Below are 25,664 nucleotides of genomic sequence, written 5' to 3'. Positions count from 1 at the left end.
TTCTCTCTTAACTTACCAGCTAGGTTTCACCCCTACCATTCCATCAAATCAATGTCAACACTGATGTGACTCCTATATCCAAATGGCAGTTCTCAGACTTCATTTCACTTGACTGTACATAGCTCTTGGTACAGGGAATAACTCTCTATTCATTGAAATGCTCTTTTTTAATGTGGCCTCCAGAACACCACATGTTCTAACTTTTCCTCTTTCCTTTTTGCTCTTTCTCTATTCCCCTAACTTCTAAAAACTGGAACATCCTAAGGGTAAATTCTTATACTTTAGCCCTTTTTGTTTAGGCTTTATGTTCATTCCCTAGGTGATGTCTAGACACACAGCTTTAAAATTTTTTTATATGTTGAAAGTCCACCATTTCTATCTCCTGCCCTTAGTTCCTGGAAATTAAGACAAATATATTGAGTTAGTCACACAAATGTACAAAAGACATCTCAATAGAGCTAAGGACCAGAAGGATCAGAAATCTTAGGATCAAATTACTGTTTTTTTCAAGGTGGAGTTTCTAGATGACAAGGGCTAGAAAGATTGGAGGTGCTGCCAAGGAAGCAGGAAGAAGGAAAGTGAAATTATGGGGACAAGTATAAATAATAGGTCTAGGACAAAAGTGTTTGAAGTAGCATGGAGGACAAGCTCACTGGAAGTCAGGAGTTCCAGGAACCTCAAAGGCCTAAGAACTAGAAAAATCATCTATGACTGTGCTTAAATCACTAAGAATGGGGCTGGGAAGGTGGCTCAGTGGTAGAGCACTTGCCTTGCATGCACAAGGCCCTGGGTTCAATTCCTCAGCACCACATAAACAAAAAGAAAAAAGCCGGAAGTGGTGCTGTGGCTCTAATGGTAGAGCAGTAGCCTTGACCTGAAGAGCTGAGTCTGGAGAGCGCCCAGGCCCAGAGTTCAGGCCCCACGATTGGCCCAAAAAAAAAAAAAAAAAAAATCACTGAGAATAACAAAGGACTATGAATCAGGAGCTAATTCTTTCATTTAACAAACTGAAAAACAACCTTCATAGACGTGTCAGAAAATGAGGTGATAGGACAAACCACTGTCCCCTAAACTCTAGAGATATACAGAGTAAGTTACAGAAATCAGAATTTATGAATTATTACACACAAGCAGAAGCCTCTAGCATACTACACTCTAAACTACAACTGAATTGCTAGACTATCAGTGTAATCTGCTGAGAGTTAAAAATTTAAGGAACTTAGTGGGAGGAGTCCCTCACATTTTTGTGATTTTAAACCATAAAAACCCTATCAACAAATACTTTCACAGTGAATATTATGGGGAAATTCTCTTTTGATTCCACCAGGGGGAAGAAAACAACCATTCTGAAAGAATCAGAGAAACTATTTTATTGGAGGTTATAATCTGTTGGGAAAGGAAATAACCAATTCCAGATGCTTGTGGAACCTTCTATCCCAACTAAAAGGAAGCAGGGAATGTAAAACAGGCAAACTAGTTCCCAACCCAGACTACAGAATTATAATTGTAAGACTAATTATAGAACTAAAGAATGCCTCTCCTCTTCCTACATATCACCAATACACTACTTAAGACTTATTTACAATGGTTAAATAATGCACTACATTGTATCCACAAAAAATTAAAAGGCATGCTAAAGACAAAAATAGAATTTCATGCTGGGTGCCAGTGGCTCATGCCTGTAATCCTAGCTAGTCAGGAGGCTGAGATCTGAGGATCATGGCTCAAAGTCCACCTGGGCAGGAAAGTCTGTCCAGGAAAGTCTGTCCGTGAGACTCTTATCTCCAATAAACTACTCAGAAAACCAGAAGTGGCACTGTAACTCAAGTGGTAGAGTACTGGCCTTGAGCTGAAGAACTGAGGGACAGTGCCCAGGCCCAGAGTTCAAGCCCCATGACCGACAAAAAAAAAAAAAAAGGAATTTCATGAGACATAGCATAGCAAGCACCAGGTCCAGAGTCATATGTAGCAGGAAGGTTGGAATTATTAGATTCGAATTTTTAAAAATGTATGACTAATATTCTAAGAGTATAAATGAAAAAAAATAGACATCTTGTAAGAAGATGGACAATGGAAGAGGTCAAGTAGAAACTAATTAAATCCTAAGAATCAAAAGGAAGTGCTTAATATAAAAAATGCTGTGCTAAGTGCCGGTGGCTCAAGCCTATAAAGCTACTCAGAAGACCAAGATCTAAGGACTGCGGTTTGAAGTCAGCCTGGGCGGAAAAATCCCTGTAAGACTCTTATCTCCAATTAACCATTCAAAAACTGGAAGTTGAGCTGTGTGTGGTTCAAGTGGCAATATACTAGCCTTGAGCACAAAGAGGCTCAGAGACATTGCCCAGACCCAGAGTTCAAGCCCCAGGACTGGGAAAGAAAGACACTAAGCTCAAACTCTGGTTTTAGCTAACATAAATAAACAAAAGAATAAACAAATCTTGTTCAAAATCTAGGTAAGCAAGACAACAGTGGAGTGACATATTAAGAGAAAAACACCAACTTACAATTCTTTACCTTGTGAAATTATTCTTCAAAAGTAAAAGAGAAGGCCTTTTCAAACCAAAAAATAGGGAACTAAAGGCCAACAAACCTCCTTGCAAGAAATGTTAAAAGAAGTTCAGAAAGAAGGATTAAACGTGGGCTGGAAGGTGGCTCAGTGGTAGAGTGCTTGCCTAGTATGCATGAGGCCCTGGGTTTGATTCCTCAGCACCACATAAGCAGAAAAAGCCAGAAGTGGCGCTGTGGCTCAAGTGGTAGAGTGCTAGCCTTGATCTGAAGAGCTGAGGGACAGCGCCCAGGCCCAGAGTTCAAGCCCCATGACGGGCAAAAAAATAAAAAATAAATAAAGAAGGATAAACGTAGAGATGAGAAACCAAGTGCCACGTAAAGAAAAAAGGGATTGGAAAAAAGGGATGAGTGAAGAGAAAATAAACTGTATTGTTATTATTCTAAATGCATGGGTAAGTTTGTTCAAAATAATAGTAGCAACAATGCATATATAAATAAATATGTTCATCTAAGTGAAATGAGTAACAAAAGTGATATAGAAGTCCATAGGAGGACTATATATATTAAGCTGAAATGGTATAGTGAGAGTTGATCCCAGGTGCTGGTGGCTCCTGCCTATAATCCTAGTTACTCAGGAGGCTGAGATCTGAGGATCACAGTATAATGCCAGCCCAGGCAGGAAAGTCCATGAGACTCTAATCTCCAATTAACAACTAGAAAAACAGAAGTAGAGCTGTGGTTCAAGGGGAAGAGTGTTAGCCTTGAGCAAATCAGGGACAATGCCAAGCTCAGGGTCAAACCCTAAGACCAGAACAAAAGAGGGGTGAGAGGAATATAGTGATTTAGACTTTTTTTTTTTTTTGGGGGGGGGGGGGTTCCGGTCATGGGGCCTGAACTCTGGGCCTGGGCGCTGTCCCTCAGCTCTTCAGCTCAAGGCTAATGCTCTACCACTTGAGCTACAGGGCCACTTCCCGCTTTTTTTTTTTTTTTGCTTATGCAGTGCTGAGGAATCGAACCCAGGGCCTCATGCATGCAAGGCAAACGCTCTACCACTGAGCCACCTTCCCAGCCCCAGATTCAGACTTTTGTAAATTTATGTAACAAATTCTAGGTCTTTCTCTTTCTCCTTTCTCTCTTACACACACACACACACACACACACACACACACACACACACACACACACACACACACACACACACTGTAACAAATGTATGACTCTGGTGAAGATTCTGATAATGAAGCCAAGAAGCTCACAGTGTATCTGTTCCTCATTCAGGTTTTTTTTTTTTTTGGTCAGTTGTGGAGCTTGAATTCAGGGCCTACGTGCTATCCTTGAGCTTTTTCACTCAAGGCTATTCTCTACCACTTTGAGCCACAATGCCACTCCAGTCTTCCAGTGGTTAATTAAAGATAAGTGTCATGCACTTTCCTGCCTGGGTTGGCTTTGAACCATGATCCTCATATCTCAGCCTCCAGAGTAGCTAGGATTACAGATGTGAGCCACCCAAGCCCAGTCCTTTTTCAGTTTAGCTGTTAAACTAAAACTCATCTAAAAAACATATATCTAAAAAACATATATCTATGCGTGTGTGTATATATGTATATATATGCATGTATATATATGCAAAAAATATAAACATACATGTTTTATATATATATATATATATATATATATATACACACACACATATACACACATATACACACACACATACAAAGACAGAAAGCACCTCAGTGCCCCCCCCCTCGCTCTACCTCTCTACCAACTCATAGCTGGGTGCTGGTAGCTCATATCTATAATCTTAGCTGAGGATCTGAGGAGGCTGAGATCTGAGGATCATGGTTCAAAGGCAGCCCAGGCAGGAAAGTCAGTGAGACTCTTTTTTTCTTTTGGGTTGGTTGTGGGGCCTGAACTCTGGCCCTGGGCGCTGTCCCTCAGCTCTTCAACTCAAGGGTAGAGCTCTACCACTTGAGCCACAATGCCACTTCGGGTTATGTGGTGCTAAGGAATCAAACTCTGGGCCTCATGCGTATAAGGCAAGCACTCTACCACTGAGCCACCTTCCCAGCCCAAGTCAGTGAGACTCTTATCTCCAATAAACCACCAGAAAACCAGAAGTGGTGCTATTAAAAAAAAAAAATCAATTCAAAAGTTCTAGGAAATTTTCATTTACAGAATAGCTAACTAAATGCCTAATGGACTAATCTTACTGATGCTGTAATCTGTTTATATAGATATATATCTGTTTATATAGATATTTAATAGTGCTTTGAACTATATGGAATAAATAAACCTATTTTCAAATTACCAAACCTTATATTATTCAACAGATTCAACACTTAAAACTGAAGACAAAAAGAAAAAAGAAAACAACTGAAGCTGACAGGTCTTTACTTTTTTGGTCAGTCACGGGCCTTGAACTCTGGACCTGGGTACTGTCCCTCAGCTCTTCAGCTCAAGGCGAGAGCTCTACCACTTGAACCACAGCTCCACTTCCTGTTTTCTGGTGGTCTATTGGGGTTAAGACTTGTCTCACACACTTTTCCTACCCAGGCTGGCTTTAGACCACGATCCTAAGATCTCAGCCTCTTGAGTAGCTAGGATTATAGGGTGAGCCACCAGCGCCCAGAGCTTAGCTGATAGATCTTAAAATAACTTACAGATACAAATTTCAGAATGTGGGGCTGGGAAGATGGCTCAGTGGTAGAGTGCTGGCCTTGCATGCCTGAGGCCCTGGGTTCGATTCCTCAGCACCACATAAGCAAAATGAAAAAAGCCGGAAGTGGCGCTGTGGCTCAAGTGGTAGAGCGCTAGCCTTGAGCTGAAGAGCTGAGGGACAGCGCCCAGGCCCAGAGTTCAGGCCCCACGACCGGACCCAAAAAAAAACAAACAAATTTCAGAATGTGAAGTTTTGAGAATGTAATATAATGTCAAGTTTGAACTATATAGGACAATTAGTGCTGCTTTTCTCATCAGTTGAAGTATTGTCTACAGAAACAGAATGGGCTTTTATTTTAATTCTTCCCACTTGGAATTTCTGCAGTGATTTGGTGACAGATGATGATTATTATAATATTTATGAAGTACAAACTATGCTACACATATTAACTCAAAAAGTTGAAGTCCAGAGATTTAGAAAGGCTGAAAAGGTCAGGTGGTATTCTCAATCAAAGCCACTTTAGTCCCAAACTCTGCCAAGAATCTAGAGAGATAATCATCTGACTTAGAAGCAGCCAGTAGTAATTACTGCCTAGTACTCACATTACAGTTGTGAAACTAGATACAAAGCCTAAACAAGCTAAATTTATTTCTATATTATGAAAAATCAAGGTTAGACATATGCTAATCTAACAAAATGGCAGTATTAGCGTTTGAATTCAGACCTCAAGCTTGCTAAGAAAGCGTTCTTACTACTGAGCCATACCTCAAGCCCTTTTTGGCCTGGGTTAGGTTGAAATAGGGTCTTGTTTATGCCTCAGCATGTCCCTAAACCCTGATCTGCCTATTTTATGCTTCCCCCTGTAGCTTGGATGACAAGCGCATACCATGGCACCTAGCTATTGGTTGAAAAGGGGTCATATGAACCTTTTTCTTAGGCTTTCCTTGAACCATCATCCTCTAGGCTTAGCCTCCTGAATAGCTAGGATTACTGTCATAAGTTATTGTATCTAGCTCTTAGAATTTTTAGGGTAGGAGGAGCTATCTGAACTAAGTCAGAACCCCAGTCAACTTTTCAGAAGAAAGCATGTATGCATGCAAGACCTTTGCTTTAAAGGCCAAATAGGTCTTTAAATTCCTGAACTTCCTGTGTTATTGGCAGGGTTTTCTTACTTTGTCTTTTTTTTTTTTTTTTTTGCAATACTGGGGATTGATTGCAGGGCAAGCACTCTACCACTTGAGGTAGGCCTACAGCCCTTGGGGATTGCTGCTAATATGACAGCTAATGTCTGAGATGAAACTCTTCTCCCAAAGACAGCTAAGTTTCAGAGTCTACAGACTTTTAGGGTCATGAAAAAACCCACATGACTTTACTCCATCCCTTCAAATACTAAGTAAAATGAGCAAAAACACCCAAGAGGGCCAAACCTGTCTTAATCAGCTTGATGCATACCTATTTCCCAGCTTTGATAAACCCTTTTTATAGCCAAAAAAATCAATAAGACGGGTCTAGGCCTAGTACAATAGTATCTATGGATTACCAATCTCAAGCAGCAAACTCTGGTTTATAATTACTGCTGTGCACATTGTAGCAATGAACAGTGTGGTAATGGCAGTCCTTCAGTAAAACTGTCTTGCTCCCATGGAATGCAAGGATATGTATACAGGCTAAAATACATGGCTAACTCAAATGAGAACACTATTCCTTCTTTGGGAAGTAGTACATGCCTGGGTCAATGCAAATCCCATAATTAGTATATGTTCCTATCAGAAAAAAACATTTCAGTCCTTATCCTGTCTGTAGAAGCCTATTCTATACGGAACAAGTCTGAAGTCATGAAGTCATGAGCTTCAATCCCAGTATGTAAAACCGATGTCAATATAAACAATGATTCCACTTATTTTTGTTTCTAGTAGTCTTGTGAGGCTGAAAATTCTGTGAGTCCTGATCCTTGGACATGGTAGAACAAAATATATAAGGCCCAAGGCGATGAGCACTAGAACACACTACAATCAAGGCCAGGGTCTAGGATATACACCTGACCTCAAGCTATATTAAAAGGATCACTGAGGGGCTAGGAAGATGGCTCAGTGGTAGAGTGCTTGCCTAGCATGCATGTGGCCCTGGGTTCAATTCCTTAGCACCACATAAGCAGAAAAAGCCGGGAGTGGTGCTGTGGCTCAAGTGGCAGGGTGCTAGCCTTGAGCTGAAGAGCTGAGGGACAGTGCCCAGGCCCAGAGTTCAGTCCCCACAACCAACAGGAAAAAAAAAAAGGAACGTTGAGAGGGCAAGGAAAGAAATAACTAAGAGTCAAAAGTGTGCTGAGCTGGGCACTGTGGTTCACGCCTGTAATCCTAGCTACTCAGGAGGCTGAGATCTGAGGATCGCAGTTCAAAGCCAGCCTGGGCAGGAAAGTCCATGAGACTCTTATCTCCAATAAACCACTCAGAAAATGGAAGTGGTGCCGTGGCTCAAGTAGAAGAGTGCTCACCTTGAGCTGAAATGCTGAGGGACAGCACCCAGGCCCAGAGTTTAAGTCCCTCAACCATCCAAAAAAAAAGTATGCTAAACACAATCTCCTATAGAAATCAAGAAAGCCCATGAACTATGTATGCTTCAGACCAGTGATATGACAATATAATACTAAATCCACATAAAGTGAGAAGGAGCAAAGAAATTTGTACTCTGTGTACATTCTTTCATTCAACCTTAATTGGCAAGCACTCACCTGTGTGGCCATGGAGTGGGGAGTGCGGTCGTGGTAGTGTAGGTGATGTATTAGAGGTCATAATCAAGCTCTTGCGGTTACTTGTCCGACAACTGCAATAAAATAACATCAATTAAAAATAAAAGGCCACATCACAAGTCCAGAGAGAGTGACTAGTTATGGAAGAATGAAGGGGCATTGATCTTTGGGCTAAGTAGTATAAGCTTAATTGAGTCACCAACTACTGTTTGTACAAGTTAAGATTCCACAATTTAGTATGTTCTACTTTGGAATAACTTTTGTAGCTGCCTTGACATTTGTATGTCATTACATGTTTCCAATGTTTAGGTTTACTTTCTAGAGAAAAATAAGGGGCTGGGAAGGTGGCTCAGTGGTAGAGCGCTTGCCTTGCATGCTAGAGGCCCTGGGTTCGATTCCTTAGCACCACATAAGCAAAAAGAAAAAAGCCAGAAGTGGCGCTGTGGCTCAAGTGGTAGAGCGCTAGCCTTGAGCTGAAGAGCTGAGGGACAGCGCCCAGGCCCAGAGTTCAGGCCCCACGACAGGACCCCCCCCCCAAAAAAAAAAAAAAAGGATCTTTGCTTGTCACCATGCACTAACATCAATTCAAGGTGTATCAAAGACCTCAACATCAGACCCAAAACTCTAAAACTACCGCGAGAGAGTAGGAGAGACAATAGAATTTATAGGTACAGGCAGGAACTTCCTGAATACAGTCCTAGGAACACAACAGATAGGAGAGAGACTTGACAAGTGGGACTACATTAAAATAAAATGTTTCTGTACAGCTAAGGACATAGTTACTAAACTAGAAAGCCAACTAGTTGGGAAAAAGATCTTTACCAGCAATACATCAGATAAAGGCCTAATATCCAATAGACACAAGGAGCTCAAGAAACTAACCCCTCCCAAATGGAGGTACTTAGCTCAATAATCTGAGGATTACAAGCAATTACATGCATCTATATAACATCCCAAATAACAAAGAAAATATTTCTATTTCTATTATTAGAAATAAAAGAAAAAAAAAGGGACACCCTTATGTCCCTTTCTAGGCACCATTCCCATCTCCTACATTCAATTAATTACTTCTTCTATTAACATATAATCGTTTGTTTGTTGTTGGATTTTATAAAAACACATTATGTACTTGGCTTCTTTTGTTCAACCCAAGATCTGTATGAGCCTTTTTTTTTTTTTTGGTCAGTCATGGGGCTTGAACTCTGGGCTTAGGCGCTGTCCTTGCACTCTTCAGCTCAAGGCTAGCACTCTACCACTTGAGGCACAGCGCCACTTCTGGTTTTCTAGTGGTTTATTGGAGATAAGAGTCTCATGGACTTTTCTGCCTTGGCTGGCTTTGAACCGTGATCCTCAGATCTCAGCCTCCTGAGTAGCTAGGATTACAGGCATGAGCCACCGGTGGTGCCCAGCTTGTATGAGCCTTCTTGAGATGTTTATTTACTTAATTTTATGACAAGGTAAGGCTTCCCTGTGTTTCCTCCTGTCACCAGCTACTCATTTCTACTCTTTTTACCTAGTTGGTTCCTTCTTTCCTGATATCTACATAATTTGTTGTTATGGAGCTCAGATCTGAAACATTATTTCTTACATACCTCTGCTCCTTAAATGATATTTTTTTAATAGGTTCACAGTTTAAAGAGCCTGTGAAGTTGATAAAAACCCAGCTTTTTATTGCTAGCTCTGTGTTCTGTCCTGTTTTTAATTTTTCTGGCCAGTCCTGGGACTTGTACTCAGAGCCTGGGCATTGTCCTGAGCTTTTTTTTTTTTTTTGAGGCGGGGGGGGGGGGGGGGGGCGGTCGTGGGGCCTGAACTCTGGGCCTGGGCGCTGTCCCTCAGCTCTTCAGATCAAGGCTAGCTCGCTACCACTTGAGCCACAGTGCCACTTTCTGTTTTTTTCTTTTTTTTTTTGCTTATGTGGTGCTGAGGAATCGAACCCAGGGCCTCATGCATGCAAGGCAAGCGCTCCACCACTGAGCCAACTTCCCAGCCCCTTCCCTGAGCTTCTTTTGCTCAAGGCTAGCACTCTAGTACTTGAGTCATAGTGCCACTTCCGGCTCTTTCTGTTTATGTGGTACTGAGGAATCAAACCTAGGGCCTCATGCATGCTAGGCAAGCACTCTACCACTAAGGCACATTCTCAGCCCTGTGTTCTATCCTTTGAGTGCAAGACTCATACCCAAATGACTGCTTGACATCTCCACTTGAATATTGAAATGGCTCCTTAAATATAACATTTCAAAAACAAAGTTTTTTTCCATTTTCTCCAAAATCTGTTTCCAGTCTTGTCCCCTGTACAGGCTATCTGCAACAAAGTACCCTTCAAAATATAAACCAGGCCAGGCGCTGGTGGCTCACACCTGTAATCCTAACTACTCAGGAAACTGAATTCTGAGGATTATGATTCGAAGTGAGCCTGGTCCATAAGACTCTTATCTCCAATTAACCACCTAAAAACCAGAACTGGGGCTTTGGCTCATAGCTATAGAACACCAGCCTTGAGCAAGAAAGTTCAGGGACCAAGCCCAGGTTGTGAGTTCAAGCCCATGACCAACAAAACAACAACAAAAAAGTTAAAGCAGCATGATAAGACACACTTGTAATTTCATCATTTGGGAGACTAAAGCAAGAAGATTACAAGTTTGAGGCTAGTCTAGGTGACAAAGTAAGACCTTGTTTCAAAAATACATCTGGATGAATATAAACTAAAGAAAAACATTAGACATGGTAAAGACATTAAACATAAATCTCATGTTTCTATTCCTTAAAAAAAATTTTTTTTGTATGTGTGCCAGTCTTGAGGCTTAAACTCAGGGTCTTGGTGCTGTCTCAGGGGTATTTTTCCCCCCTCAAGAACAGTGCCTAGCTCTGGGAAGGTGGCTCAGTGGTATAGTGCTTGCCTTGCATGCATGAGGCCCTGGGTCCGATTCCTCAGAACCAGATAAACAGAAAAAGCCGGAAGCGGCACTGTGGCTTAAGTGGTAGAGCACTTGCCTTGAGCTGAAGAGCTGAGGGAGATAGCACCCAGGCCCAGAGTTCAAGCCCCATGACAAAAAAAAAAAAAAATAGAACAGTGCTTAGACCCTAAGTTCAACTGTAGAATCTACACAAAAAACAAAAACAAAAAAAAAACTTTTTAATGATAAAATCATTTGAAAAATCCTTATATGATCCTAACACTCAGGAAGCTGAGGTAGGAAGAAATGTGTGAGTTTAAAGGCCAGCCTGGGCTGTAAAGCAAGATTCTCTCTCAAAAAACACAAACACAACAAAAGCACAACAAAAAGGCTCTTATATTAAATATGACATTATCTGAAGGTAAACTGTGACAACTTAAATTTTTATTGTACTACAAACTTAAACAACTTCACAGGGCTATTGTTGAGCCCCGTGAATTAACTGAAAGTCCTCAACTCTGAATCTGTGCCCTTTGATCTGAGCTATTCTCTACTGCAGTAAACTTCGCAATAATCATGGGCTCCAAGAAAGACTAGAGTCACAGATAAGCAATCTTGTGTAGAAGGCAAAGACATTGCTCAAACAAGCAATGTCTTATCATCTTAAAGAAACAGCCAAAAAATCCAGAAGACTACTTTGTTCCTGTTCTGTTCTAGTAATAAAGTAATAATTTCTCAGAATCCCTCCAAGGACAGAGTGGGCTAATGATCAATCATACCGTCTAATGACTTGGGAATGGTTCAACTATGCATACCTTTCTTACTTATCATTGTCCCAATTCTCCCTATTTAACCTGAAGCCAATGTCTGTACCTCTGAAGGCAGCTGAAAATATACTGAAGTGCTATCTTTCCTTGGTTGCCATTTAAATCTCCTTTACTATGTCTCTTTATTTGGCATACAGGGGAAAGTGGCTGAACCTAACTTGGGACTACTGGACTTCAGGCCTGGGATCTAAAGACTGGGTTTTATTATTATATGGTTTGGATTTCTATCACCTCTCCAGCCATACTGGCCCCGCTTTTCTAACCACAAGCCAAGCATGTCACTGCCTGAGGGTTACTACCATGGATGTTGCTTTTGCCTGTCTCCCCTAGAGAGACTCAGGGCTTGCTCCCTTCCTTCTTTCAGGTCTTTGCTCAATGCAATCTCTGTGAATTTTCTGCTGACCATTCTTTTTTTTTTTTTTGTCAGTTGTGGGGTTTGAACTCTGGGCCTGGCCACTGTCCTTGAGCTCTTCAGCACAAGGCAAGCGTTCCCATCACTTGAACCACAGTGACACTTCTGGTTTTCTGGTGGTTAAGGGAATATAAGAGTCTCATGGGCTTTCCTGCCTGGGCTGGTTTTGAAAACTGCGATTGTCAGATCTCAGCCTCCTGAGTAGTTAGGATTACAGATATGAGCCTCTGGTACCTGACTTTCCCCTGACCACTCTACTTAAAACTAACCCACTCCTAGCCTCTATATCCTCTTCTTTCCACAGAATTTACTATCCTAACACAATAAATATTTTGCACATCCCTTTTTCTTTTTTTTTTGTCTCTCTTACCGTTAGAATCTACTCCAAGATGGTTAAGATTCTTAAAAAGCTCTGTCTGCCCTTTCCCCCCTCCATTCCCCCCCCTCCGAAAAAAAAAGGTTTGGGGCTTTAATTCAGGGCCTGGGCATTGTCCTTGAGCTTCTTTGTGCTCAAGGTTAGTGTTCTACTACCTGAGCCACAGAGCAACTTACTTTATCTGCTTTTTTTACTCTTGAATTCCACAAAGTCTAGAATACTGCCAAGTTCTCGATAAATTTTTATTTTAAAAAATGAAAGGATGAGTATAAGGACAGATGTCTGTGTGCCATATGTAAGATATACCAAACTATTATACCCACAGTTATTGTGTACGAAAGTGAAAATCCCTTGAAACATTAGAGACAGATAACTGATTGTTGACAGATTAATCTATCTTAAACTTTATTTTAAACTTCATTTGCCATGATCTCACTTAAAATTTAAAATAAAATGCAAAAGACTAAATAAAGATCATATTTCTAGGCCACATGCTTTTTTTACAAAGGTACACATAATCTCACTTGGCAATCTGTAACAGCTGCCAGGAGGAGATAAAAGGTCAGACACTGTGGTGCAGATGCCATGACTCAGCTGAGGTCCAAAACAAGGAACTGGCTAATTTTCCCCTTTCAACAGGCTCCAGTCATTTCTCCCAGCATCTAATTGTGTGTATGCATGATTTTTTTTTTCTGGTACTAGGGTTTGAACTCAAGAGTTTTACTGTTGCTAGGCAAGTATTCTACCCTCCAACATATCCTAATTCTTTCATATTTTTCATCTGAAAGCACTGAGTGCCTGCAGAGTCAAGTATACTAACTCAGCTTATGGGAAATAAAACGAGGTACCCCAAGTTGATGCTCCAGTGCCAATTGTCAAGACTGTCAGAGTGAAATGTGGCATTTCCTTTTACATGCCTCACAGTGGCCATAGCAGGAGCAAGTGCTCAGGTATACTGTGCAATCGCCACAACACTGAACTGTGGCCATATTTGGAGAGCATTGTTTCTCAGACTTCAAAATTTTCTTCCTCCAATAACTAACAGGCACTCAGAAAATCTAATCCCTTTAAGAACTATTTTAAATTTATTTAGGAAGTGTGCTTTCCAATTTGAAACAGGGTCTGATTGCAGATCCCTTAAGCCTTTCCAATTTCTCAGTGCCAAAGGACCAACTGCTCTTCCTACTTTGTGCCTCCGGTGACTGACTAGCACTTGGCAACTTTTAAAATTTAGAATGAGCAAGAGGCCACTTCTGTCTCATTAAGTTAGAGAATCTAGTACAAGTTAAAGTCAAGCATTTCCAAATATTACTTAAAAAAATAACCATAAAAAATAACCAAGATGATGCCTGTGTTAAGACCAAGGGGTGAGAGTTTTGGCATGGTAGTCTACATTTGAAATCCTAAATACTTGGGAAGTTGAGACTGAGAAGACTGCAGATCAAGACCACCCCAGGCAAAAAGTTAGTGATGTCCTCATCTCAATCAATAAGCCAGGTGTGGTGGCATGTACCTAAAGTCTCAGCTATTGCAGGAAGAATATATAGGAGGATTTCAGGTCTGAAGCTGGAACTGGACAAAAACTTGAGACCCTATCAAATAAGTAGCTAAACCAAACATAGCTTGAGAAATGGCTCAAGCGGTAGACCACCGACAAAGTGAAGTAGAAGGACTTGAGTTCAAACCATAGTCATATAAAAAGGAAAAATAAAAAAGAGATGTTAATATGGGAAAAATACACATTTCCTTATTCTTTTAAAATGTACAGTTCAGTAGGTCTTTTAGCATATGCACAAGATTGTGTAATCATCACCACTATCTAATTCCAGTTGATTTCCATTCCATCCTATAAAAACCAACCACTAAAGCACTTGCTGTCCATGGATTTACCTGCTCTGGGTATTTCACAGAAGTTGAATCATACATTATATGACTTTTATGTCTGTTCTCTTTCACTTAATATACACTTTGAAGTTTCATTCATGTTATACTATAGCATACATCAGTATTTCATTCCTCTCAACAGCCAAATTACTCCATTATATGGATATATTGTCTCTAACCAAAGACATAAGACTTTCATAAGTTGATTAAACATCTTAATCACTACTATATTTTGGTTATTATAGATGCTTCTGCTATGAACATTGTATACGATATGGGATTCTAGCCAATGTAATAAGAAAAAGAAAATAAAGGCATCTGATAAGAAAATAAAAAGTTTAATTGGCTGGGTACAGGTAGCTCATAACTGTAATCCTAGCTACTAAAGAGGCTGAGATCTGAGGATCACGGTTCAAAGCCAGCCTGGGCAGTTAAGTCCAAGACTCGTATCTCCAATAAACCACCAGAAAACTGGAGGTGGTACATGGCTCAGGTGGTAGAGCACTAGCCTTGAGCTGAAGAGCTGAGGGACAATGTCCAGGCCCAGAGTTCAAGCCCCACAATTGACAAAAAAAAAAAAAAAAGGCTGGACGCCAGTGACTCACTCCTGTAATCTTAGCTACTCAGGAGGCTGAGATCTGGGGAATGTGGCTCAAAGCCAGCCCGGGCAGCAAAGTCTGTGAGACTCTTATCTCCAATAAACTTCTAGAAAATAGGAAGTAGTGCTATGGCTCAAGAGGTAGACCACTTGCCTTGAGCTGAAGAATGCAGAGACAGGGGCCAACCCCAGAGATCAAGCCCCACCACACACACACACACACACACACACACACACACACACACACACACACACACACACACACACACACACACACACACACACACACACACACACACACACACACAATTGTTATTAACAGGCACAATGATCTCATATTAAAAAGTTGCAAGGAGGGCTGGGGAAGTGGCTCAGTGGTAGAGCGCTTGCCTTGCATGCATGAGGCCCTGGGTTCGATTCCCCAGCACCACATAAGCAAAAAGAAAAAAGCCGGCAGTGGTGCTGTGGCTCAAGTGATAGAGAGCTAGCCTTGAGCTAAAAGAGCTGAGGGACAGCGCCCAGGCCCAGAGTTCAGGCCCCACGACCGGACCCAAAAAAAGTTGCAAGGAATTTTTTTTTTGTCGGTTGTGGGGCTTGAACTCTGGGCCTGGGCGCTGTCCCTGCGCTCTTCAGCTCAAGGCGAGTGCTCTACCGCTTGAGTCACAGCGCCACTTCCAGTTTTCGAGTGGTTTATTGGAGATAAGAGTCTCACGGACATTCCTGCCCTTTCCTGCCTGGGTTGGCTTTGAACCGTGATCCTCAGATCTCAGCATCCTGAGTAGCTAGGATTACAGGCGTGAGCCACCAGCACCTGGCTGAAATTTTTTTTAACTAATAATAAAGTAGATAAAATAGGCTTAGCACGATCATCAAATTCATGCCTATACAAAAATCAATTTATGTGAAGCAAAGGGTGACAATGTCTAAAAAGAAATGTACTCTTTACCTAACTTATGTAACTGTAACCCCTCTGTACATCACATTTACAACAATTAAAAAAAATTTTTTTTGGTCGGTTGTGGGGCTTGAACTCTGGGTCTGAGCGCTGTCCCTCAGCTCTTCAGTTCAAGGCTAGCACTCTACCACTTGAGCTACAGCGCCACTTCCGGTTTTCTGGTTGTTTATTGGAGATAAGAGTTTCACGGACTCTCTTGACCGGGCTGGCTTTGAACCGTGATCCTCAGATCTCAGCCTGCTGAGAAGCTAGGATTATAGGCATAAGCCACCAGCGCCCTGCACAATTTAAAAAATTTAAGCATCAATTTACTTCTGCACAATTTAAAAAATTTAAGCATCAATTTACTTCTACACGCCAGGAACAAACAACTAAAAAATGAGATTAAAGCTAGGTGCCAGTGGCTCTTGCCTGTAATCCCAGCTACTCAGGAAGATCTGAGGATCACAGTTCAGAGCCAACGTTGGTAAAAAAAAAACGTCCACGAGACACTTATCAGAAGTGGAGCTGTGGCTCAAGGGGTAAAGGGATAACCTTAAGGGAAAAAAAAAAAAGCTGAAGGACAGCGCCCAGGCTCTAAGTTCAAGTGCCAGGACCAGGAAAAAAAAAAAAAAAAAAAAGAATGAATGGATGAATGAATGAATTCAATCTCAGGAGAAAATATGGTGGTTTGTGTCAATAATATTAGATATTCCAAAAGTAGAGATGGTATAGGTTACTGGTTCAAGGCCAGCCCAGGAAAAGTTTTTAAAAAAAAATTCCAGTTAGGGCTAGGCACAGTGGTTCATCCCTATAATCCTAGCTACTTGGAAACTGGAGATCAAGAAGACTGGGATTCTAAGTTAACTCAGGCAAAAAGTTAGCAAGACTTCCATCTCAATCGTAAGCCAGACCATGTAGTACAGGACTATGGTCTCAGCTACAAGGGAAGACCATAGGTAGGAGGATAAAAGTCTGAGGCCAGTTCAGGCAAAAATGCAAGACCTTACCTTAAAAGGGCTGAGAGTAGCTCACACCTGTAATCCTAACTACTCAGGAGGCTGAGATCTGAGGATCGCAGTTAAAAGCCAGCCCAAGCAAGAAAGTCCTTGAGACTATTATCTCCAATAAACCACCAGAAAACTGGAAGTGGTACTGTGGCTCAAGTGGTAGAGCATTCACCTTCAGCTGAAGAGCTGAGGGACAGCACCCAGGTCCAAAGTTCAAGCCCCATGACAGACCTCCCCCCCTCAAAAAAAAAGGGCTGAGAGTATGGCTTATGTGGTAGAACACTTGGCTAGGAAGCAGTAGGCCCTGAATTTGACACACACATCCTCCCCCTGCTAAAAAGCAATTCCACTGATAATACCACTAGAAAGAACCAAACAATAAATAACAAACAAAAAAAGTGGAAGACATGTATATTGAAAACCATAAAACACTGCTAAAAAAAATTTGAAATAGCTAAATAAACATTCCAAGTTTATGTCTTAGAAGATTCAATATTGTCAAGGTAACCATTCTCTCCCAAACTGATCCATAAATTATCATCAATATTTCAACAGGCTTTTCTGTTGAAATTGACAAGCTGACCTTCAAAGTTATATGGAAACATAAAAGCACTTAAAACATAACTTTGAAAACACAATAAGCTTATAGGAACTACTGTACATAATTTCAAAATTTACTATAAAACCACATTAACCAAAGATAAGAGGAGAAGCTGGTATGGTAGTATATGTTTGTAATAGCAGCACTTGGGAGGCTGAGGTAGAAGAATATTGAATTCAAGGTCAGCCTGGGCTGCACTGTAAGACTATATAGCTTTTTTTTAAAAAAAGCGACTCCACCTCCATCAATGGCTTAGTGTTAGTGGCATGCACATGTCATCTCAACTACAGGATAAGCATGATGGCTGGGCATGGTGGTACGTGTCTGTCTCCCAACTACCTAGAGAAGCACAAATAGAGGATGGAGGTGAAGGCTGGCCCAGGCATAAAGTAAAATCTTATCTCAAAAATAACCAATGCCGGGCGCTGGTGGCTCACGCCTGTAATCCTAGCTACTCAGGAGGCTGAGATCTAAGGATCTCGGTTCAAAGCCAGCCCGGTTCAAAGCCAGCCCGGGCAGGAAAGTCGGTGGTCTGTGAGACTCTTATCTCCAATAAACCGCTCAAAAACCAGAAGTGGCGCTGTGGCTCAAGTGGTAGAGCGCTGGCCTTGAGCTGAAGAGCGCAGGGACAACACTTAAGCCTAGAGTTCAAGCCCCATGACAGACCAAAAAAATAATAATAATAACCAATGCAGGGGCTGGGAAGTTGGCTCAGTGGTAGAGAGCTTGCCTGGCATGCATGAGGCCCTGGGTTCAATTCCTCAGCACTACATAAGCAGAAAAGGCCAGAAGTGACACTGTAGCTCAAGTGGTAGAATGCTAGCCTTGAGCTGAAGAGCTGAGGGACAGCATCCAGGTCCAGAGTTCAGGCCCTACAGCTGACCAAAAAAAAAAAAAAAAAATTAGAAAATGCTTGGAGTCAGGCATTGGTAGATTATGCCTACAACTCTAGCTATTAAGGAGGCTAATGGAGAATCATGGTTCAAAGTTAGTAGAGCAGGGGCTGGGAAGTTGGCTCAGTGGTAGAGCGCTTGCCTTGCATGCCTGAGGCCCTGGGTTCGATTCCTCAGCACCACATAAGCAAAAAGAAAAAAGCCGGAAGTGGAGCTGTGGCTCAAGTGGTAGAGCACTAGCCTTGAGCTGAAGAGCTGAGGGACAGTGCTCAGACCCAGAGTTCAGGCCCCACGACCAGACCCCCCCCCCCCAAAAAAAAAAAAAAAAAGTTAGTAGAGCAAAATGTCTCCAAAGTTGCCAGCAGGAAGGTAGGCTAGCAGTGTGGCTCAAGTGCCAGGGTACAGGTTGATCAAGCAAGCTGAACAAGCACAAGGTCCTGAGTTCAAACCCGACTACTAGAAAAAGAATAAGAAAAAGGAGGAGGAAAACAAATGCTTGGTGTACAGTAAATGCTCAGTAGATGCTACTTATTTTATTCTTTATTTCATTTCTAAAACTTCTCTAAAACAAAGTAATTCTTATTACGTTGTGTTCCACTAGGTTTATTTAACATGTTAATTAGCCAACTAATGATCTCTGAGAACAGTAAAATGAGCTCAAATATTAGGAATAGTGGACTTCTCTACTCCCCATCATGATAGAGAAAAAGAGGCCAGATATACTTTTTTTTTTTTTGTCCGGTCGGCCTAAACTCTGGGCCTGGGTGCTATCCCTCAGCTCTTCAGCTCAAGGCTAGCGCTCTACCACTTGAGCCACAGCGCCACTTCTGGCTTTTTCTGCTTATGTGGTGCTGAGGAATCAAGCCCAGGGCCTCATGCATGCAAGGCAAGCACTCTACCACTGAGCCACCTTCCCAGCCCCCAGATTTACTCTTATGCCTTTAAGACCAACAAAAATCAGCCAGAAGTGGAACATGATTGTAGTTCCAACTACTTGGGAGGCTGAGACAGAAGGATCACTTGAACCTAGGAGTTTAAATTCCACCTAGGCAACACCGCAAGATGTTATGTAAAATAATTAGGCACTGCTGAGTGCTGGTGGTTTATGCCCGTAATCCTAGCTACTCAAGAAGATAGAAGTTCAAAGCCAGTCCAGGCAGAAAATCTGAGAAACTTTTTTTCTTTTTCTCATTTCCTTCCTTCCTTCTTTATTATAAAGTTGATGTACAAATGGGTTACAGTTACATAAGTCAGGTAAAGAATACATTTCCTTTTAGCCCCAATAGTGGTATTAAAAAAAAAAAAAAAAAGTTGGCTGGGAATGTGGCTTAGTGGTAAAATGCTTGCCTAGCATGCATGAAGCCCCAGGTTTGATTCCTCAGTACCATCTCAACAAAAAGGCCCAAAGTGGCGCTGTGGCTCAAGTAGTAGAGCACTAGCTTTGAGCAAAAGAAGCTCAAGGGCAGTGCTCAGGCCCTGAGTTCAAGCCCCAGGACTGAGGGGGGGTTGGCGGGGGAGGTGGAGAGAGGGAAATTAGAGCATGCACACAGCAAGACCCCAAGCTCAAAACCTAGGATCACCCGGAAGAAAAAAAAAAAGGAATGTTAGAAAGAAAACATATAAAATAAGCCCCTAAGATGACACCAGCTTACTGTGTTGCCTAGGAAGCAACACAAAAAGAAGGCTTCCAAGAAAAGCCCATCAGCCTCACTTGAGAGGACAGAATGGAGAATTTGAGGCTAAGGTGGCTAAAGTCTGCAAGGGAGAATACTAGAGAAAAGAAGGCTATACAGGAAGAACTCTGAATAACCCTCAGGGATTACTCAAAGTACCAATCAGCACATATGGATAAGGAAATTGTTAAAGGAACAAGCAAGTTGTACACTCGCCAGAACAGTTCATTTTCTCAACACTCGGACTGAAAAAAATACCCAGGCATCAAGTAGAGTATTGAAAAGTACTGCCTTAGTAAAAAGGTTCTGGTGACCAGACAAAGGCTAAAACTAATCCTCGAGGATCAAACTGCTTCCAAATAATATTAAGACTGCTTCCCATAATATTAAGACTCTTTAAAGGATATGAAAGTATTCTGCAAACAGGCTACTACTGAACTAGTATTTTACATAGGGCAGATAGAGAAAAAGAAAGGAGTGAAACATTAATGCAGTGACCAAATATGTGAACTACAGAAAAGGAAATAAAAAAGATAAAATTTAACAAGTTTTCCTGCTTGATGCTGCAAGACATTGCTCCAAAACCACAGACATGAAGAGACACTACTACTTCAAGACATGTACCAAAACTGGACACACTTTAGGCTGTGTGTAATACTCAATTCACTACTTTCCTCAGCCTCATACACCAAGGCTGATACTTCTGGAAGGGAGCCTTCAGCTAAGAGTTAGCCTGACATTTTCCTATGTTGCTCTAACACTGTCTCAAGCTGTCTGTAGAATTTCAGCTATCACATCTAATTATGTTACCTAAATCTGAATTCTACATGAGGCAACTTAAAAGATGCTTTTGAGCAGGGTGATGAGGGCTTATGCCTATAATCCTAGCTACTCAGGAGGCTGAGATCTAAGAATCACAATTCAAAGCCAGCATGGGCAGGAAAGTCCATGAGATTCATATCTCCAATAAACTACCAAAAAATCGGGAAGTAGTTCTATAGCTCAAGTGGTAGAGCACTAGCCTCGCAAAAGAAAAGCTCTAGGATAGTACCCAAACCCTGAGCTCAAGCCCCATAACTAGAGAAAGAAAAAGAAAAAAGAAGAAGAAAAGAAAAGAAAGATACTTTTGCTGGGCCCATGAATTAAGTAAAAGCTAGAAATGCCCCCAATTTGTATTTGTGTTCTTTGATCTGTTCTTTAAGTTACTTTACATCACTTTGGGATGTAAAAGATTGAATAGGAACATATCCAATAAACATCCTGGGACAGAAGGCAAACTACCCCTCCAACAGGCAATATCGAACAGGCAATATTTTCTTTTTTTTTAATTTTTATTTATTTTTTATTGTGAAAATACTGTACAGAGGGGTTACAATTACATGGGCAAGACAATGAGTACATTTCTTATCAAGCATTGTAGCCTACTCCTTTGTTTCCCCTTCCCATCCCTTCCCATCCTCCCCTACCCCCCCACGAACAGGCAGTATTTTCTGTGGCAAAAAACAAAACTGCTCCTTCCCTTGCTGGGCACCAGCAGCTCACGCCTGTAATCCTAGCTAGTCAGGAGGCTGAGATTTGAGGATCCAGGTTCAAAGCCAGCCTGGGCAGGAAAGTCCATGAGATTCTTTTTTTTTTTTGGGGGGGGTGGGGGTCCAGTCGTGGGGCCTGAACTCTGGGCTTGGATGCTGTCTCTCAGCTCTTCAGCTGTAGACTAGTGCTCTACCACTTGAGCTACAGCGCCACTTCCGGCTTTTTGCTTATGTGGTGCTGAGGAATCGAACCCAGGGCCTCAGGCATACAAGGCAAGTGTTCTACCACTGAGCAACCTTCCCAGTCCCCTCTTTTTTTTTGGGGGGGGGTCCAGTCATGGGGCCTGAACTCTGGGCCTGGGCGCTGTCCCTCAGCTCTTCAGCTCAAGGCTAGTGCTCTACCACTTGAGCCACAGCGCCACTTCGGGCTTTTTTCTTATGTGGTGCTGAGGAATCGAACCCAGGGCCTCATGCATGCGAGGCAAGCGCTCTACCACTGAGCCACCTTCCCAGCCCAAGTCCATGAGATTCTTATCTCCCATAAACCACCAGAAAACTGGAAGTGGTGCTGTGGCTCAAGTGGTAGAGCTGAAGAGCTCAAGGACAGTGCTCACGTCCATAGTTCAAGCCCCAAGACTGACAAAACAACAACAACAACAAAACCTGCTCTTTTCCTCAAGTAAAAGTAGTAACTTCCTTCAGAACTCTCCCAGAGTCTAAGACTCAATTAATGATCAACCAAGCCATACCAGTGACCAGGGACAGTTTTAATTATGTACCTCCTTTTTCACTCTTTCTGAAGATGATTCAAGTGCTGTCCTCCCATGGCCATGACTGCCATGTAATAAATCTCCTATCTCTGCCTTTCACCATGTCTCTTTATTTTGGAATATGATAGGAAGTGTCTGGATCTAACAGGAGATTCTTGGAGTTTGGCCTGATGTACAAAAACCTGGTTTCAATTCTACTTAACTAAAGTTTTCCAACTCCCCCAGTCCTGGGCCTTGAACTCAGGGCTTGGGCACTGTCCCTGAGCATTCTATCACTTTTGAGCCACAGCACCACTTCCCATTTTCTGGTGGCTGACTGGAGATAATATCTCATAGACTTTACTGTCTGGGCTGTCTTTGAACCACAATCCTCATATCTCTGCCTCCTGTGTAGCTAGGATTACAGGGGTGAGCCATTGCTCAGCACTTTACCACTTGAGCTAGAGCTCCACTTCTAGCTTTTTAGGAAAGTCTCACAGACTTTCCTACTTAGACCAGCTTTGAACTCATAATCCTCTGATCCCAGGCTCCTGAAGAGCTAGGATTACAAGCATGAGTCACTAGCACCTGGCCACACCTTCCTTGTCTACAAAACCATTTTTTAAAATTGGATTCTGAGATATGTTAGTTCTTCCTGAACAAACACTTCAGTCTCATCTCTGCTTATTATCTCCTTCATTCTCAATCTCTGAAAGTTGGGTTGCCCCAGAACTCAATTCTTTGATACTTCTTCCCTTCTATCATTAGTCACTCACTGCATGAACAGATAAATCTATATCATTTATATGATCTTAACTCCTAATTATATATCTGTAACCCAGACATATATGTTATCTCACTCCATGGATTACTATCTCTTGCAGTTTTCCCATTTCTGTTAGGGTTACTCAAATTTTCTAGCTGTTCAACCACAAATCTTTAGCCATCTTAAATCTTATTCTCAAACCCTATATCTAATTCACCAACACATTCTATCAACTCTACTTCATTCAACTCTACTACATTCCCAAACCCAAATCACTTCTTATGCTTGTACCATCAGAGGTTCAAACAATCATTGTCTCTAACCTAGATTATGCCAGTAGACTTCTAACTACAACCAGAGTGACCTATTAGTGATTACCTTCATCCTTCTGCATTAAGTCCTCCAAAAGCTATTCATCCTACCCTTCATAAAAACTAAAATCTTTATAATGGCTTTTTAAGTTCTACTTAATGTAGCTCTACACTAACTCTTCAGACATTATTTCCTACCACTCACCACCTAACTTATTACACTAGTTTTAGAGAACTTTACAGTTGTACAAATGACATCTGAAAAAAGATACTAGATCAGACCCTTGGCACCAAATGATACCTCCACTTGGAACACTCTTTCTCCAAATATCTTTGTGATGGGCCTTCAAGTATTTTCAAATTTGTCAACTTACCACTGAGGACTTCTCTGGCTACCTTGTATGAAATGTCAACTCCTGGCCCTCACACTCACTTCCCCTACTTCCCCTTTGGTATTTTTCTCAGTAGTACTGCTGGCCATCTGTTCTACTTTTACTCATTGTTTGTCTCCCTCCACTAAACCTAAGTTCCATGAGGACAGGAATCACTTAGTGGTTCCTACTTGTCTCCCACAAATAAAACCACGCATAGAAAATAGTACGTAGACAAACAATGTTGAATATATGAAAAGGAAAGTAGATAGAAATAGAACTATTTAATCAATTGAAACAAATCACTTAAGCCTGCTTGGATTCAAATTTGCATGTTTAAAATGTGGGGTCTGAACTTAATTAAGCTTTACATATCTGTGTCATACTATGAGTAGTCACAGGTCACAGGGTTGTCCAGTAGTTAAGATGGGCACACAATTATCTTAGTATTAGTATGCTACTGTGTGTGCTCCCAAAATTTTGAATAAGCAAAGATCTATTAATTTAATATACTCTTCTCTGTGACAGGACTGATTCCTAATTATTTCTCTCCATTATTAAGGACTTGAGATATAAACTTTATGCATGAAGCCAGAAGCAATTGTCAACATACATTCACTTCATATCAGGATGCCTTACCTCCACTGCAGTGTACGGCTGGAACAGGGACTGCCAGGACTGCTGTGGGCTTGTGGGTTCAAGAAAAAGACAAGAGGAGAGGTAGCCAGAACACAATCAGCACTAAATGGGACTTTAGTGAAGGAGAGAGCTGGAGCAGATGAGGGTAAGAACATGTGCTGGTTTACATCGGCTCCTCGACAAAGAGCAGAGATTCTGACAAGGTACCACAGTAGGAAAGAAACAGGAGATTAGTGATCATTTCTCAATTCAAAAGAAACATTTAAAATGGGTTAGTTTAGGCAAAAGCTCAAGAAACATTAAGTGGTCAAAAACCATTCAGTATTTTAATATTCAATATTCCACATCTGTACCATTGTTCGTAAAAAAAAAAAAAAAAAAATAAGCATAGAGATTAAACTATCCACCCAAAAGTTTTGGCTAGTCTAAGTTTGTTTGTTTGGGGTTTTTTTGTCAGTCGTGGGGCTTGAACTCTGGGCTTGGGTGTTGTCCCTGAATTCTTCAGCTCAAGGCAGGTGCTCTACTGCTTGAGCCACAAAACCACTTCCAGTTTTTTAGTGGTTTATTGGAGATAAGAGTCTCATGGACTTTCCTGCCTGGGCTGGCTTTGAACTGTGATCCTCAGATCTCATCCTCCTGAGTAGCTAGAATTACAGGTGTGATAGTCTAAGGATTTAGAATTGGCTCTGAGGCAAACTATTATATTTTATTGTAAAGATGCTGTGGGGGGGGTTATAATTACATGAGTAGGGTAATGAGTAATTTCTTGTCAAGCATTGTTACCCCTCCTTTGTTTTTCTCCTACTATCCCTTCCCTTCCTTACCTCTCCCACTTTTCCCTGCCCCAAGCCAAAAATGTTATTACAACAACAATATTATTACTACAGCAACTAACAGGTAGTATTTCATGTTTGACAAATAAAATTGCCTAAAGACAGACATGAGGCCACAAAAGGCTAACTGTCCTCAAAAGTTTGCAAATTATTGGGGCTGGGAAGGTGGCTCAGTGGTAGAGCGCTTGCCTTGCATGCCTGAGGCCCTGGGTTCGATTCCTCAGCACCACATAAGCAAAAAGAAAAAAGCCGGAAGTGGCGCTGTGGCTCAAGTGGTAGAGTGCTAGCCTTAAGCTGAAGAGCTGAGGGACAGCGCCCAGGCCCAGAGTTCAGGCCCCATGACTGGACCCAAAAAAAAAAAAAAATTTGCAAATTATTATATCAACAATGACTAATATAGTTTACTTTCCCCTAATGAGTATGTGAAACAATGTCTTTTAATCTGTAT

General features: G+C 41.6%; 1 protein-coding gene and 1 non-coding gene across 6 annotated transcripts in view; one reads left to right on the top strand and one right to left on the bottom strand.

Moving 5' to 3' along the window:
- Nucleotides 1-25,664, bottom strand: part of Mast2 (microtubule associated serine/threonine kinase 2) — a 127,214-nt gene that overhangs the window by 40,063 nt on the left and 61,487 nt on the right. For all 5 annotated transcript variants that reach the window (XM_042675724.1, XM_042675738.1, XM_042675734.1 and 2 more), the window contains one exon: nt 7,899-7,990. In XM_042675724.1, the coding sequence (XP_042531658.1) occupies nt 7,899-7,990 (92 nt within the window). The remainder of the gene's footprint in view (nt 1-7,898; nt 7,991-25,664) is intronic.
- On the top strand, nt 15,269-15,337 carry Trnaa-ugc. Its single transcript has one exon. It is a non-coding gene; the product is annotated as a tRNA-Ala (tRNA).

This window comes from Dipodomys spectabilis, unplaced genomic scaffold (genome assembly GCF_019054845.1).
Source record: "Dipodomys spectabilis isolate Male_0828 unplaced genomic scaffold, ASM1905484v1 ptg000002l, whole genome shotgun sequence".
Taxonomy (NCBI): domain Eukaryota; kingdom Metazoa; phylum Chordata; class Mammalia; order Rodentia; family Heteromyidae; genus Dipodomys; species Dipodomys spectabilis.
Note: the sequence above shows the minus strand (reverse complement) of the source record. Positions and strands in the feature narration are given on the sequence as shown.